A 15,883-nucleotide genomic window follows, 5' to 3' on the forward strand; every position below is an offset into this window, starting at 1 on the left:
CTCTCCTAAAATCTCCTCCTCATTATTGTGACATTAGGACAGCCTTAGACAACTACCTTTACATTAAATGTCCCAGGGAAATCCCCTACCTCTTACCCCATTTTTCTGCTTTCTCTGGCATCTAGAGATTCATCTGCTCTATGCTTGGCCCTGGGTTGGGATGTGAGAGAGGAAGAAGAGAAGGAGAAGGAAAGGAGGAAGAAAAGGGAAAATGAGGGAGGGAAGGAAGAAAGGAGGGGAAAAAAAAGAAAGGAGGGAGGGAGGAAGAGAGAAAAAGGGAGGGGAGAGAGACAGAGAGACACAGAGACAGAGACAGAAAGGAGATACAGAGAAAGTGTGTGTGTGTGTGTGTGTGTGTGTGTGTGTGCGTGTGCACGCACGTGCTGCAGTCCCAAAGCAAATTTCATCTTCATATTGAAGCTATATCAGCTATCATTAGAAAAAGTCTTCTGCCTAGGATTTAGAAATGGAACAAATTTTAGAGACCAATTACTCCAATATCTTTTTTTTTTTTGGCAAGGTAATTAGAGTTAAGTGACTTGCCAAGGTCACACAATTGGGAAGTCTAAAGTGTTTGAATTCAGATCCTTCTGACTCCAGGGTCAGTACTCTATACACTGCCCATCCAGTTCCCCCTCCAATGTCTTTTAGATGGAAAACTGAGATTCAGAATAGGGAAAAACACTTGAGTAAGCTCAAGCATCAAGACTCCTGCTTCCTTGCATATTGCACCATACTATCTCTTGAATATATATTTTAAGAGATTAAAATAGATTACTAGATACAGAAATATAAGTTACTTGAACTGGAAGAGACAGAAGAGATCACCTAGTTCAACTCTTTCATTTTGCAGATGAAGAATTCAGGCTCAGAAAGAAAGCATTTGACTGTGGTTCCAGAGCAAATCAGTGGAAGACTTAAATCCAAGTCCCCTGGTCCCTAGCCGGACCACAAGGCTGTGTCTCATATGTGGCATTTCAAATTTTAAAAAAATTCCTTTTGCTTGACCTAAGATTATGGATTAACATAGAAGAGGGGAAGAGGCACTGGATTTGGAGTTAGGACAAATTTGGGATCAAATCATAGCTGTGTTATTGTGTGACTAGGGATGAGTAACTTTTTAGGAGGAGGCAAACTAGGTTAGTAATAATATCTGCGATATCTAACTCAGAAGAATGTTGTATCAGATAAAGAAGTGTGTGTGAAGTGCTTTGCAAAACATAAAAAGCTTTAAATATCAATTAGTATTATTCTTCACTTTTCTTTGTCATCTCTGAGGATAATGAATGTCTCTGTACTGTACTTCTGTGGGTTCAGATCTATTCTTTTCTAACATCAAAAGGAGAAATTTTCCAAAGGTAGTCTGTATTTCAGGTTCACAGGATTAACTAGAGTTTAGAGACTAGGGTGGGGACATATCAGAAACCTGGGTCCTAATTATCCTAAAGCCCAGCAAAGGGTTTGGTGCATAATGGAATCTTCATTCATTCATTTATTCATTCATTCATCATGGGTTTACTACACGTAAGGCACTATGGGAGGGACCAGGGAGATACAAAGATTGAATAAGACCCAGTTTCTGCCTTCAAGAAGCTTAACAGATCAATAAAGGAAGAAAAGACATCTACAAAGATGACTTAAATGGAAATTTTTAAATGATGATCTTCTAATAATTGAATTATCCAGTGGATTCCTAATTCCAATGATGTGGGATTTTCTCCAAAGACAGATTCATGCCTGTTTATCCTATGTTTCTCTCAGCCATGTCCTCTCATAAATTCTCCATAGGAGGGATAGAATGTACTTTTGCTTAATTAATGTTAGCTGGATGATTGAATGACTCCATTCTAGTCAGGAAGGTTCTTCTGGGATTGACCTGTTCTGTCTGAGAATGGAGTACCAAGAGGGGAGTTTGGGATCCTGGCTGGGGATGAGATGGGCAAGGCATTTTCTTTTTTTTTTTTTTTTTTTGCTGAGGCAATTGGGGTTAAATGACTTGCCGGGAATCACACAACTAAGAAGTGTTAAGTGTCTGAGTCCGGATTTGAACTCAGGTCCTCCTGACTTCAGGGCGGGTGCTCTATCCACAACAAGGCATTTTCTAGAGTAGCCTCAGCCCAAGTCAGGCTGTCCTTCTCATCCTCCCTCTGCATGTCAGCCTCTCCCACCTCCCTCAGTGTGTAGGAAAAGAGATGCTGCTATTATTAGTGGGCATTGTTACTGCAGCTCATTGGCTCCGGGCAAAACTCAGCAAACGCAGAATCATTTGGAAGAGACTCTAGGGACATGTTTAGCTAAAAATGTCTTTCCCCCCTCAAAACTAAGTTGTAATCGGAACAGTTTTGTCCTGAGTTGGGGCAGAGCTGAGACGTCTCATCCTTTGCACTAACCCATTTCCTCCTGTCCCTCTTCACTGTCCAGTGTGCTTCATTGGAGCCAAGGGATTCCATCAGTCCCAACAATTGTGTGACCATGAACAAGTCAGTTAACTATTCTGAGAGAAGAGGATGGGGTAGGGCTGTTAAGGGGCAATTTACTCTCCAGGAACATAATCTACCAATCAATCTAACAATCAGTCACTGGTGCAGTCAATTAGTGGTATTAGAGGACGGACAGATCAATATGAGCTGAGTTAGGGAAGGCTATAGAGAAAAGTTGAGTATCAAGCTGAGTCAGAAGAAATCAGGAGCTTAAAGAAGTCAAAGAAGGTCTTGTAGAACCCCTAGGATAGATGAAGTAAGAAAAGATAGTTGAGTAGAATTAATAACTAGGTCATGACAAATAGGTACTTGTCCCAGGGCCCAGACACTGGTAGCATTTGTGGAAAAGTGGATTCTTTGAAGGCCTTTTGTGCTTCTCTTAGTCACTAGGATGGCCTGTCCACTAGCAGCCTCAGTGTTCAGAGATCTTTTGTCCCCTACTGGTTCTCTTCAACCAATAAATGACTGAATGAAAAAGTATTTATTAAGTGCTTACTATATATACAAAGCATGGAGTTAAGCCCTGAGGATACAAATAGAAAAGTAAAACACTCCCAGCTTTGAATGAGCTGATATTCTAATGGAGGAAGCTATATATATATGCAGATGATAAGGCTGGAGGATCAGAGGTCAGTATGTATGTGTGTGGGGGAAGGGGGGGGGGGTGTTGTGGATCTTGTTGAAAAGTCATCCTCCCATAGAGTAGGGAGGAAGTTCTCCCAGGCTCCAGCTGGTCCTGACTCAACTTCCCTTTCCCCACAGAGAGGACTCCAAGCTCTAAGGAACTGGTCAAGGCCCCCCGAGATGCCCTGGTTCCCAGCCAGTGGCCCCAGAGCCGGAAGGACATGTGTAGTGAGGAGGGCCCTGGCAGCGGCAAGGCCAGCAGCATGTTTGTGTCCCTGCCCTCCAAAAAGCCTTCGTGGCCCACGGAAAAGAACCTGCTTTATGAGTTCCTCGGGGCAGCAAAGAATCCCGATGGACAGCTGAGATTACGAAGCAAAACAGAAGTGGATGGGCTAGAGCTGAAGTGTAAGCTGTGAGGAAGGGGAGGGTCAAGAGAACACTAGAGGGAAGGGCTTCATTGAGCATCCTTGTGGGAAAGAACTCAAGCAACTGCTTCTAGGCAGGAAATCCCAAGAGACACTCCTAGAGGTATGAGTCTTGGGACAGAAATACCATTGCAATCTAGGCTTCTTAAATAGAATAATTATGTGACTCTGGGCAAGCCACTTTACCTCTGTGAGACCCACTTTTTGACTCTGTAAATCAGGCAGCCTGATGTAGTGAAGAGAACATTGACTTAGAAATCACAAAAATCTATGCAATGATTTTATATAATTTTTATGTAATTTCAATTTTTAGGATGTAGATGTTTTATTTCAGTGTGTAGATTTTTTTCTCTCCAAAGAGATTTCATTTTCAAGTTCTATAAACTAAAATCATACCAGTATGGTGCTGTGATTCTGTCTGAAAAGATATTTAAGATAGTAACAGAAGGTTTCCCTTTACTTTAAAGTAATGGATGCTGGCATTCAAGGCCCTTCCAAACCTCTCTGCAACCATCTTTTCCATCTTTATCTCCTCCTACTCCTCTGACTCCAGGCTCACACCAAACAGAATAATTTTCTAGTCTTTATTCTCATTTTATCCTTTCCTATTTCTGTGCCATTGTTTGTATTGTCTCACCATGTCTAGAATTCGCAACCTCTCCTTAAATGTACTGGTTGTTGAAATTGCTGTCTACCTTTAGGGCCAAGTCACATCATCTTTTTGGAAGACATTCTTGATTTTTTTACTCGTAAAACAAAACAGAACAAAGCCAGTCTCCTCCCTCTTCTCAATTATTTCCCATAACATAGTGCTCTACACCTTTATAATTCTTTTTATAGCTTTCTTCTATGTGCAAATGCCTCTTCTCCCATTAGATTGTAAACTACTTGAGGTCAGGCCCTTTTTCTTTATATTTCCACTGCCAAGCACATAGCCTTGAATACAATACTCTTGCTAAATTTTATTTATTGAACTGTTGGATCTGTGGTTTGGAATTTTCTAATCTTAGCACTGTTAGTCAGAATCTGGCTCCAGTATTACTAATATTTTAAATCTCTCTGACAAGTGGCCACTCCTTTCAACAAACCAGTTATTATTCTCAACAAAGAAGCTAGTCGACCCTCCAATTAGTCCAATTAATATTGAGGTTCAGATAAATAATACTGTAAAAATTTCACTGAATCAGGCTAATTTGGGGCAAGTCTAGGCTATATTCTAGAATATTTTAGGAAAAAATGCTTAGATACTTCTCAGCACAAACAACACAGTTCTCTGACCCCTTCCAGCTCTAACATTCTATGAAGAGAGGAATTGCCAAAAGAACAAATCTCCTACCTTCCTATAGAAGTTAAAACCATTCATAGGATCACAGTACAAACATTTAGAGCAGAACCTTAGGGATCATCTAGTCCAACCTCTTTGTTACAGATGAGAAAACTGAGACCCAGAGAGGCTAAGCAACTTTATGGAATCAAAGAATCTCAGTGTACAAAGGGACCTTCCTTCTACAACATACCCAGAAAATGGCTCACCAGCCTTTGTTTGGAAGCCTCTACTAAGGCACACTCTGCCAAGGCAACCATTCATTTTGTGGCCAGTGCCTCTTGATGAGAAGTTCTGACTTACAATAAAACCTTTTTCTGTCTTTCTTCACCTTCTAACAATGCTGCTCCTCTTGTCTTCTGAGTGCAGGTAGAATTAGTCTAATTTCTCAAGCTCAGGACAACCCTTCAAACACTTGCAGACTATGGCCACTTGAAGTCTTTTCTTTTCCAGGTCCTAGTTCCAAACAATCTCCTTAAAACATGCTTTTGAGGGAAGAAAGGAAATATTATATATTTAGTGTCTAGTATGTGAAGGGCATTGTGCTAACCTGCACTTAATAAATATTATTTTATCAACAATTACAGGAGGTAGGTATCATTATCCTCATTTCATGGTTTAGGAAACTGAGGCTAGGTTAAGTGACTTGTGCAGGGTCATTCAATATCTGTAGCTGGATTTGAACTAACATAGTGCCTGACACATAGCAAACCTTTAGCCAAATGTTTATTGATTGATGTCTACTGCATCACCTAGCTGTCTAGGTCTTTCAGAATCTTTTTCTCCTTCCTTTGGATACCCTATAGCTTATCAATGTCCATCCTCAAATGTGGCAAGCAGAACTGAACATCACACTGCCGATGTGATTTTATAAAAGCAAAGTACAATAAAACAAGTACCCATCTTTGTCCTGAACATGAGTCTCTCTAAAGGTAGCCTGAGAAGATACAGTTTTTCAGTTGCCATTATCCTTGCACTGAGTTTGTTGTCTACTTTCCCATGGCTATACAGCTACAAAGTAGCAGGACAGGGTTTCAAATTCAAATCTTGAAGTTAACTCTAATTCATGCATCTTTATTCTCAGGAACAAATAGAAGTCCTTAGAGGTATGTTTTAATGGATAGATGAAAATGGCAACTATATTCAATAAAAATATTAAAACAAGTGCTTCTTGATTATTTAAAGCAGTTTGATGAACTTGCTTAGCTGATTTTGTTGTTGCTGCTGTTTGTTTTTGAGAAAAGGAAGAGATGGTTTGTTTCTTGCTTGGTTTTGTCAGCCGGAGGCAAACTCTTGTCTAAGCCAGGTCAGAATTCTCCCACGCCGATGCTGTTGGTATATTCACCTGGATTGCTGAGGAGTGCTCCTCTGAGAGCTGTAACTTCTGTGCTGAGTGTTGAGCTGGAGGGTGGTGGGATTCCTAGCCCCCTTTCTGAGCGAAGCCCTTGCCCTCTGTCCTACAGTCAATGCACCAATGACGATTGCGGACAAGAACAATCTTAAGTACACCGGAAATGTGTTCACCCCACGCTTCGCCACAGCCTTGACCTCGACGGCACTGAACCAGCCTCTCTGGCTCAACCTGAATTATCCTCCACCTCCTGTGTTCACAAACCACTCCACCTTCCCACAATACCAGGTAACTGTGACTTGCCCCCTGGGCCCTGGGCCACAGAGTCACGCATAGATTGGGCCCTAGATGGGCAAGGTGGCCTTAGATGGCCACGCCTCTCCAAGGTCCTATGGGAAAAGGGTATAGATCTCCTGGGTCTCTAACTTGATATTCCTGCACCTAGGCTATTGCCTGCATGGCACACAGGGAGCCAAGGAGGCCAAGAGCTCAACAAATCAGGTCCCTAAGTAGGTCGTTGTGCTACCGATGAATGCTCTGGTTGGCCCTTCTACCTAGATGTAATAAAGTGTTTCGCTGTCTGGTTTCCAGTTCACACTGTGATGTCTAGACACGGCAGGGCTCCCTTGAGTAGGTCTAGTGCCTCCAAACAGGCTCTTTTCTAGTTTCAGGGCAGAGTACCAGGAGGCCTGGCTGAAACATCCATTGAAAGCTCATTCCAACATCCTCCTGGTTTTCCAGGTCATGCCAACTACTTGAGGAAAGACACCCATACTTGGTTGGTAACAAGGTTGTTATTGATTGGGAGTATCAGAGAAGGGTCCCTGCAAGGGCTGACCTTAAACTTGATTTTTAACCTCTGTAGGGATTTTACAGGACATTCAAGAGGTACAGAAGGAATAGCTATCAACCAAAGGTGTAAAAGGGTGTGGATGACAGACTCCTTGCAAGGGGAAAGCAAAATTCTCCTGATAAATGTGCTTCTTGGAAACCGAAACAAATCAGATAATGCATATTTAACAAAGCCCCTTGTATTGCCACTGTACTCAATTTGTGGAAGGATGGGACTCAGTCTGTGCAAATTGCAACATGACTCAAAATTCACTCAAGAAATCTACTTTTTAAAGGAATTCTATAGTGAATTTTTCTGTAAAAACTGAATAGTGCTGTTGTAATGTGAATGCATATCTTTACTTTGTCTAGTTTATCATTTCTGAATTGGGAAGATCAGGGTTTCTGAATACAAGGTTCACCCATCTTTAGAAACATCTGTTCTCTCTCCTGGCTTTTTCTCAGTTGTTCCTAGTGCAACTAATGAAACTCCTTTGTACCTGTATTCAGAGATCTTGGTTAGTTGGGCTCACTCATTTTCTATATAGTCATTCAATTCATACTAGAAAAGCCACCCACTAACTGTCTTCTGTATTGGCTGTAAGGAGCTAGAAGTAGCAGGGATTACTTCCTTTGCTTCTTCCATGTTTGATGTGGATATTGCCATTTTGATTCAATTCAGCTCAACAAGCATTTGTTCAATATATGTTATCCAAGGAGCATGGTAGAAGGAGCTGAAGAAAATAGAAATTTTAGATCAGGCCCTGCCTTCTTGGATCTTACAGTTTGGGAAGGGATAAGGCACATACACACAAAAAAAAAGCATAACACACAATACCATAGGCTTCACAATACTATAGTTAAGTGCATAAAATAATAAAAAACAAAGTGCTTCTTGAGTCTGAAGGGGGGGAAATTGTTATTGACTGAGAGGATCAAGGAAGGGTCCCTGGAAGACATGACATTTAAACTTGATTTTAAATGATTGGTAGGAATTTAACAGGCAATTCAAGGGGAGGAAAGTTATTCTACCTCTAGGGCATGATATGAGCAAAAGCACAAAGAAGAGAATGTGTAGGGCTTCTGTGGAATTTGGGAAGCCAAATTGGGGCAGAAGGGGTGGGGAATGTAAGATGAAATAAATTGGAAAGGTAGGTAGTGTCAATAGGGGAGAGCCTTGAAATTCAGCCAAAGAATTTAGTTTTTCTTTCACTTGGGAAGCTGTAGAAAGACTTTAAAGAGAGGCTTGAAATAATCAAATCTATTCAATTCAGCTTGAAAGATATTTATTAAGCAGTTACTGTGCACAATGCACTGTGCCAAGTACAGGAGACGAAGAAATAAAATACTAAAATTGTCCCTGCCCTCATTGACCTTAAAAAAGTAATTGGAGGCAGGGGCAGGAAGGAGTTTATTAAATATATGCAAACAAGCGAGATAAGATTGATAAGGGTAAAGAAGGGAACATGAGTGAAGACCAAGAGAGGTTTTGAGTTACATACATGGAAAGATGGCAGTATGGACAACAGATGATTCCAGTCTTCCCAAACATCTGCTGGGGTCGGGGGGCGGGGGGAGCAGGGAGAGGAGGAGATAAGGTGGGATGAGTGGGATGAAGTTTTAGATTTTTTAAATTGGTCCCTTTGGGGAGTGTGAAAGAGAATCAATCAGAGAGAGAAAGCAATTTTCATTTGATAGGAGGGAAATCTTGCTAAAAGTTAGAATTACTCAAAAGTAAGGTGAACTGTCCTGAAATTCCCTTGCTCTAGAAGTTTTCAAGAAGCGAGTGAATAACCACTTTTGGGGGAATACTATTGAGGAGATTCCTGTTCCAGGTAGAGGTTAGACCAAGTGACCTCAAAGGACTCTTCCAACTCAGAGGTTTTTGAATCAGAGCAAAAATAGTGTTACCATGTGGAAATGAAACTTGATTTTAAATTCAATAGCATGAATTTATAATGGGTACAGTCAGCAATTTTATGACTTCCTTCAGCAGTGCTTGGCAGTCTGGGACTAAGAGTAGAGAAGGTTGATGGTTAGGATGACCCCAGGTTAAGATAATGAGAACCATGATTTCAAAGGTTTGAACCCTGGAAAAATGTGGAACTGACAGAAATGGTGAAGTCAGAAGGAAGAACAGATTTTGGGAGAAAGATAATACATTCATTTGAGACCAAGATCTTAAGTTTGTTTTGTGACATAATTGAGTTTGAAGGGTCAATAGGATGTCCATGTAATGATGTCTTATAGACAGTGGGAGATACGGGTTTAGAGCTCAGAAGACATCAACTGGAGATAGTCATTTACATAAAGGTAATAGAGGAAATTATTTAAATGAATGAGATTATTGTCCAGGGTGAGTGTGAAGAGAGGGAAGAGGGCAAAAGCAGAATTTTGGGGAACTTCTAACTGTTGGGAAGAAGAGGAAAAGGCAGCAGATGAGACAAAGAGTCAACAAGCATTTATTAAGTGCCTGAGTTGTGCCAGGTATTTGCTAGGAGTTAGAAGTACAAAGACAAATAAAACTGTTCCTGATGCCAAGGAGCTTAGAAGCAAGAGAAAAAGCAATATCCTGATGGTAGCATGTTCTGGATATTGGAGAAAAGTAAATTCAAGGACACATATGAATGGGAACTATCAAAAAGGAGGGCACAAGAGGGGAAAGAATAGCCACAGGAGGCATGCAATTGAAATAAGTCCTAATCAGTCAATTTTTTTAAACCACCTATTTTTATCCAAGTCAAGTTGTTGTTCAAATACAATTTCATTGCGACAGTGTTCATAGGTCTATGTGAAGCAAGGGCTTCTCTTCCTTAGTGCTACAATTCTCTCCTCTATTGTTCAATTATTTGAGTAGTTTGTCTCCCTTGGGTCTTTGTCTTGGGAACAATGTGTTATCTCTGTGGTTCTTGTGAGAATAAAGGTCCGTGATAGGTGTCCTAATTGTCTGTTTCAAAGGAACTAACAGAGCTAGCCTAAACTAGTCAAATTAATAAGGAGCATCTATATACCTTTAATGAGAATGGTTTCCAACTTAGATTTATTCACTTCTTATCTCAGAATGTTACTCTGAATGTCCGACATCTTTAATTTTGATTAACACTGTGCTTTTAAAAGAAATAAATACCTTCACAGTGCCTCTCTGAGCTCCAAATTCTTCTGGACCTGACAATCATCCAGTCCCATGCTGAAAATTCCAAGTACCAAGGTGAAAGAAAAAGAGGTTGAGAAAGGGAGAGAAGCAAAGATGAAAGGGTGTCAAATTAAACTAAGACTATGCAAAAACTGGTGAATTTATGAAGCCCTTTAGTCAAAGAAATATGACATTTAAGTTTTGAATATCAACTTAGATTGGCTTTGGAGGGATCCAGCTTTGTCTTACTCTTCTGAAAATTAAAACCAACTTCATATAGTGAGTATGTAGGGAATGTTCCAGTGTAATTCAATAATTTTATTTTGTTTTGTGTTTCTTAGGGTTTTTTAAATCTTTTGGATTCACATAATCATGTGCTTAGGTTCTTTTTTTTAAAAGTGGAATTTTTACACCAGTAAAGCAACCTGCCATTTTAAAAGGTCTGCTGCTCTTTCGCTTGTTTACTGATACAGAGTACAAAGTATATTCTGGAAACAAGGATTGGATAACTGTAGGCAGAGCAACTCTACTTTCAAATATTACTCATAAGCTATTGAATATATTTACCACTCAGAACCTTAAAGTGACCACTGCTTAAAATAACTTCCCAGGTTATGTTGAAGAGTTTCAAGTCAGTTATCTTACCAACTAGAGTTCCTATGAAAATAAACTATGCTGATTTCTTGAAGGAAACAAAAAAGAAGACCCTGAATTAGGAGATTTTTATGCTTTTAACAATTGACAAAATCATTATACCATGAGATTTCCTCACTTTCCTTTCTTCCTTAAGACTAAAATACATAATCAAATTATGGGATTATTAGAACTCACATCTCATTAGTATCAACAGATGATCCCTAAACTCAAAGTCCTTTTATCAATCATTCTCCAAAGATTTAAAATTTAATAAACAGAATCAACCTCTCAGCAAGAGCATGGTTGTTTATAATGCAAAGGTATTATGCCTTTGGTCTCAATACTACAATTCTAGGGATTTCCTAAATGACAGAGGATCATAGATTTAGAACTGTATGGAAATTTAGAGATCCAAACCTCTTATTTAACAGGTAAAGAGGTTTGTCAGTGTAGAGGAGGGAAGATGTTGGGGAACTCTAAGAAAAGTATACTTGAAGCAAAGATACTTACAGCAGGGTGTTAACTCAGTGTGATTGATGAGATGATGGTTCTCTAGTTCACATATAATCACACTTAGTATGGTGATGTAATGGTTCTCTAGTTCACACATACTTAGTGTGCTGTAATGATAATCATACTGAGGTAAGTAAGGGCCGAGAGGACTGGAAATAGAGACATTCCATCTTTGACCAGCCTCCTGGTGGCTTTCTTGCCTCCTTCACTTCTCCAATAAGATCAAGGCTGGTCCTGAGATCCGCCGGAGAGCTAGCTGGGACATTACATGTCAGGGTTAAAGAATTTGCTCAAGGTCACGCATATAGTAAGTGAAAGAAGTAGGATTTGAACCCACATCCTCTACACTCTAAAGCCAATACTGTTTTTGCTCTATTCCATTGCCTGTTATCATACTGCCACAGGTTACACAAGCATCTTGAATATAGAAATCATAGTGAAGACTTTCAGTAGAACCCTTTTTGAACTTAATTTTAAAATGCTATTGGCTATAAATAAAGACATAGCTAATATGAATGAATAACTACATGTCATGGAAATGAAAAGTGTATTTTCTAATTTAACACTGTCCATAACATGTTGGCAACTGAACTCTTGCAAATATTGCTAACAGAACACAGAAAAGACACACTCTGTAATACCTGCAAATCAATTCAGATATAGCAACCCTTTTTCAGGCTGCAAAACATTACAAAGACACTCTGTTTGCAAATTCAAGAATGCACATTCTGTAAGAGATGGGGTCACCTTGAGAAAGTAGCACATTCACAATCCATCAGAAGAAAGCCCAGGAACTGTCATCGCAGCTCCTATCACCCATCTTGATTATTCACATGAGAGTAAAGCTCTGTAGTTTTCAGGATCATTTTCAGAGGCTCCATTGTCTCAAGATGCTGCACTATTTGCCATAGTATTTAAAATGACTTGGAGTACAAGATAGAAATTGACTCCTATTGTAGTGTGTTGCATTAATAATTGATATAGATACCGTCTGCATTTTTTGTTATTTGACCTGTTACTCAGGTTCTAGAAACTACTCGTGCATTCAGGATGACAAGGTCACCAACTGGAGGCTGCTGCATTGTGAATGAGCCAGGATGGATTCTTCATTAAGAAGTTTCCAATTCTTCACCCCAAAGAGAAGCAGAAAAGTCTTATGGAAAGGAACTTGTGTTTATTATCAGAAGCTAGCGTCCAAATGTATACACCTCACTAGATCAGCTGATCATTGCATGGGTCTGGATTACAAAGTGCAAAAAGTAACTACACAAGAGAGGATTGTGATATTTACTGAAATATACATAGATAGGAGCAGGTAGAAATCAAATATGTTCTATGACCAATTCTCATTAGCCCTGAAAGAGCAGTTCAATTTAACATAACCATCCCTGAACCCTGGCTTCTGGATTTTGGGGCATGTGACAAGCTTCACTGATAGCAATCATCATGGTCATTGACAGCTGACTGTCACAATACTTAGTCCAAAGCCTTCAGGGACAAGAAGACTTATATGTCTCAGGAGCTATGTGAAAAAGTATTAACATAGTTAGACTTTTCCATTGAAGCTCATTCCCAGAGAGTGGAGGTGTACATTGAAGCTTGTGATCCTGTTAGCAACTCTTTCACTGTTTCCAAGTAGAAACCTCCCTAACTTGGCCTTGGAGATGGCATTAGCAAAAAAGGGGGAGAGATTAGTGAGATGAAAAAAGGAAGCTAAAGCTAAGAATAGGTGATTCAGAGCCTCATAGATTTAAAGCTAGAAAGCACCTCAAAGGTGAGGCAACCCTTCTTATGGTTGCTCAGGATTAGAAAGATTCAGTGTCTTGCCTCAAATCATGGAAATAGTAAGTAGTGAAGCCAGGTTTCAAACTGAGGTATCTTAGCTCCAAACACCATGTTCTTTGCATTTTACCCCAATGTCTTTCCTATGGAATCAGAAACATAAGCTGAAAAATAAAATTTAAGTCATATCCTATATCTGTCTTGTGGAAGGAATGTAGAGTATAGGCTTTTGGCTTTTCTAGTTGGATCAGAGGCCAATAATGTAGCTTGTGCTCCCCCACATCTGAGACAATCATTATCAATATTTTCTTTTTTACTAGTTTTCTGTGGAATTAGACTTTTACATATCATTCTACCTGGATCCAGCTAGCCCATAGATTCATCTAAAAACTGAGAATCTGCCCTTTCACCTGAGGGTAAAAATTGAAAATGATATTGAGCATTTAATTCAATTTATTTCAGTTCAACTCAATTTCACAATCCTTTATTGGGCATCTTTATTAGGTATATTCCAAAGAAGACATCCTCAAGCCAAGGCAAGTCAACACATATTAAGTGTTTATAGGAGCTGTGTACAAATACACCATGCTATAAGTAGAAATACCAACAGAAAGAGACAGTCTATGTCCTCAGGAAACTTAAATTCTAATGGCAGAAGACAACACGCAAAAGGAAACTGAAAAGGGTGGAGGTTTGTTAGAGAATATCTAAAAGATCAAGAGTGCAGTCTAAAGTAGATGTCATGGCTGGTGTGAAAGATCTTAAAACTTAAAAGTTCAGGGAGAAATCAGTCAATCAGAGCAAGAGGTCACTGGGTAAAAAATACTTCCAGCATGAAAAGTCCAGTGATTCAGTGAACTTCTAGAATATAGATTTCTGTGGCATGCATGATAGACAAAGTCCAGAGAGTTAGGAGTATAGCCTGGAGACAAATGAATAGCAGCCACACATCCATGAACTACATTGATTGTGTGGGTGCCTAAACCTGGAAGCCTTGGGTAGATGACAAATGCATTGTAAACAAGGCTCTTCAGCAGTTCCCATGTTCAGTGCCTGCCATAAGCCAATTTCTTGCTGTTTTTGATGGAGGGGAAGATGCTAACAAAATGTGACCTGGCCCAAGCTTATCAAAAGCTGATTGATGGTGGCACTGCTGCAGACTACTAGGCAGGCACTAGTCACTGAGCGGCATTTCTGCTCTAAGTTAAATGCCTCCAGTGTGGAATTTCCACTGTCTGAAGATTTCTCAAGGCGTCTTCGAAACCTCACTTTCTAGGATCCCAAATGTGAGACTGGATTTTAATCATTTGATCATGGGAGCAACAGTGGATGATTTTTGTAGAAAGTCTCCAAGAAAGCCTATGCTGTTTCAATAAGTCAGTAAATGAAGGCAGTTAGTACAGGATACAATTAGAATGCCCAGTATCAGTTTTGTGAGCAACACACCAATGCTACTAGTCTTTATACCACTCTAGATAAGGGAGGGTATGATCTACATTGTATCCAATCCAAACCTTCCCAGGGTATCCTTTCTCCATGAGATTACTCAACTTTGCCTTTAAGATGGAGCCATTATAAAGATACTTCTTCCCTGACCAGAACAAAAAGGTTCCTGTGGCATGTAGTGCTTTTCAGAATGCCAGTTATTGACTTCTGAGTCTGGTTAGGTGTATCAAAATGAATAGGAGCTCTTGCTTCTTACCATATCTCTTGTGTGGGAGCCATGCCCAACCCCCAAGTCGCCAGAAGATTTCAAGGACCCTAGAGGCTTAGTACTCTTAAGTGTTCTGATAAACCCAAGAAGATGTAAAAGTCAAAAGTTTCAGAGCCATAAGCATACCTAAACAATTTGTACTGGCCATGGGCCTCTGAAAATCTCTTGTCAGCAACTTGGTGCATACTTTGGGGTCAGGATGACCTGAATTCAAATTCTGTCTCAGATATTTATTAGCTATGTGACCCTGGGCAAATCAATCAGTCCTTCTCAACTTCAGTTTCCTCATCTGTAAAATGGGAATAATAGCACCTATTTCCCAGTGAGATCATGAGGATCCATTGAGTTAATATAAACAAAGCACTTGACAAACCTAAAAATACTATGTAAATGCTATCTATTATTATTATACTCTTAATTATGCCAGTACATATATATGGCGATACAGCTTTTAAATGACTACTAGAAGCATGTACACAAGCCTAGTTGTTTGGTATCTAATGATATCTTGAGCTGTCTACCATGTCAAATCCTAAAGTTTGCTGTTCCAACTCCAATGAAAGTTTTGACATTAGAAGATCTCTATGACTTATTTTACCAGATAAATAAAAGGAGAATTACCATAATTAATATCTATTTAACAGGTTACAGAGAGAGTGGTCATCTATTGATGGCAGGGCTTTAAGCCATTCACAAGTTGGCCACAAGAATTGTGTTTCTTTAGAGGATGTATCTATGGCATCATTTGCTATATTACTTTGTGACTTCAAAAAACTGTCCTCTGGACCATACTAACCATTCTGAAATGTTTTGAATGAAATCTGGCTTGCAATGAAAGCTTGAAATCTTGCAGCAAAACAATAATTTTATAGTCATATCTTATTGCCTAGAATGATTTTTGATAGTGAAAATATTATAAGGAGATTATATGTCAAATAAATTCACATAACCCACAGAATGCTACCTGTCTCACTTTGAAAAGTGACTAGAAAGCCTTAGTCAAAGCTTTGATTGATTTTTCATATTGATTTTATTGATTTTTCAGCCTCATTCCAAAAGAAGAAATTGTT

At 39.5% G+C, this 15,883-nt stretch overlaps 1 protein-coding gene across 4 annotated transcripts in view; it reads left to right on the forward strand.

Annotated features, from left to right (window-relative positions):
• C3H1orf94 (chromosome 3 C1orf94 homolog) overlaps positions 1–15,883 on the forward strand; it is a 65,845-nt gene that overhangs the window by 29,545 nt on the left and 20,417 nt on the right. For 3 of the 4 annotated variants that reach the window (XM_051987633.1, XM_051987631.1, XM_051987632.1), the window contains 2 exons: positions 3,243–3,509; positions 6,317–6,492. In XM_051987633.1, coding sequence (XP_051843593.1) covers positions 3,243–3,509; positions 6,317–6,492 — 443 coding nt within the window. The remainder of the gene's footprint in view (positions 1–3,242; positions 3,510–6,316; positions 6,493–15,883) is intronic. The other variant, XM_051987634.1, reaches the window with a different exon arrangement.

Source organism: Antechinus flavipes, chromosome 3, assembly GCF_016432865.1.
Source record: "Antechinus flavipes isolate AdamAnt ecotype Samford, QLD, Australia chromosome 3, AdamAnt_v2, whole genome shotgun sequence".
Taxonomy (NCBI): domain Eukaryota; kingdom Metazoa; phylum Chordata; class Mammalia; order Dasyuromorphia; family Dasyuridae; genus Antechinus; species Antechinus flavipes.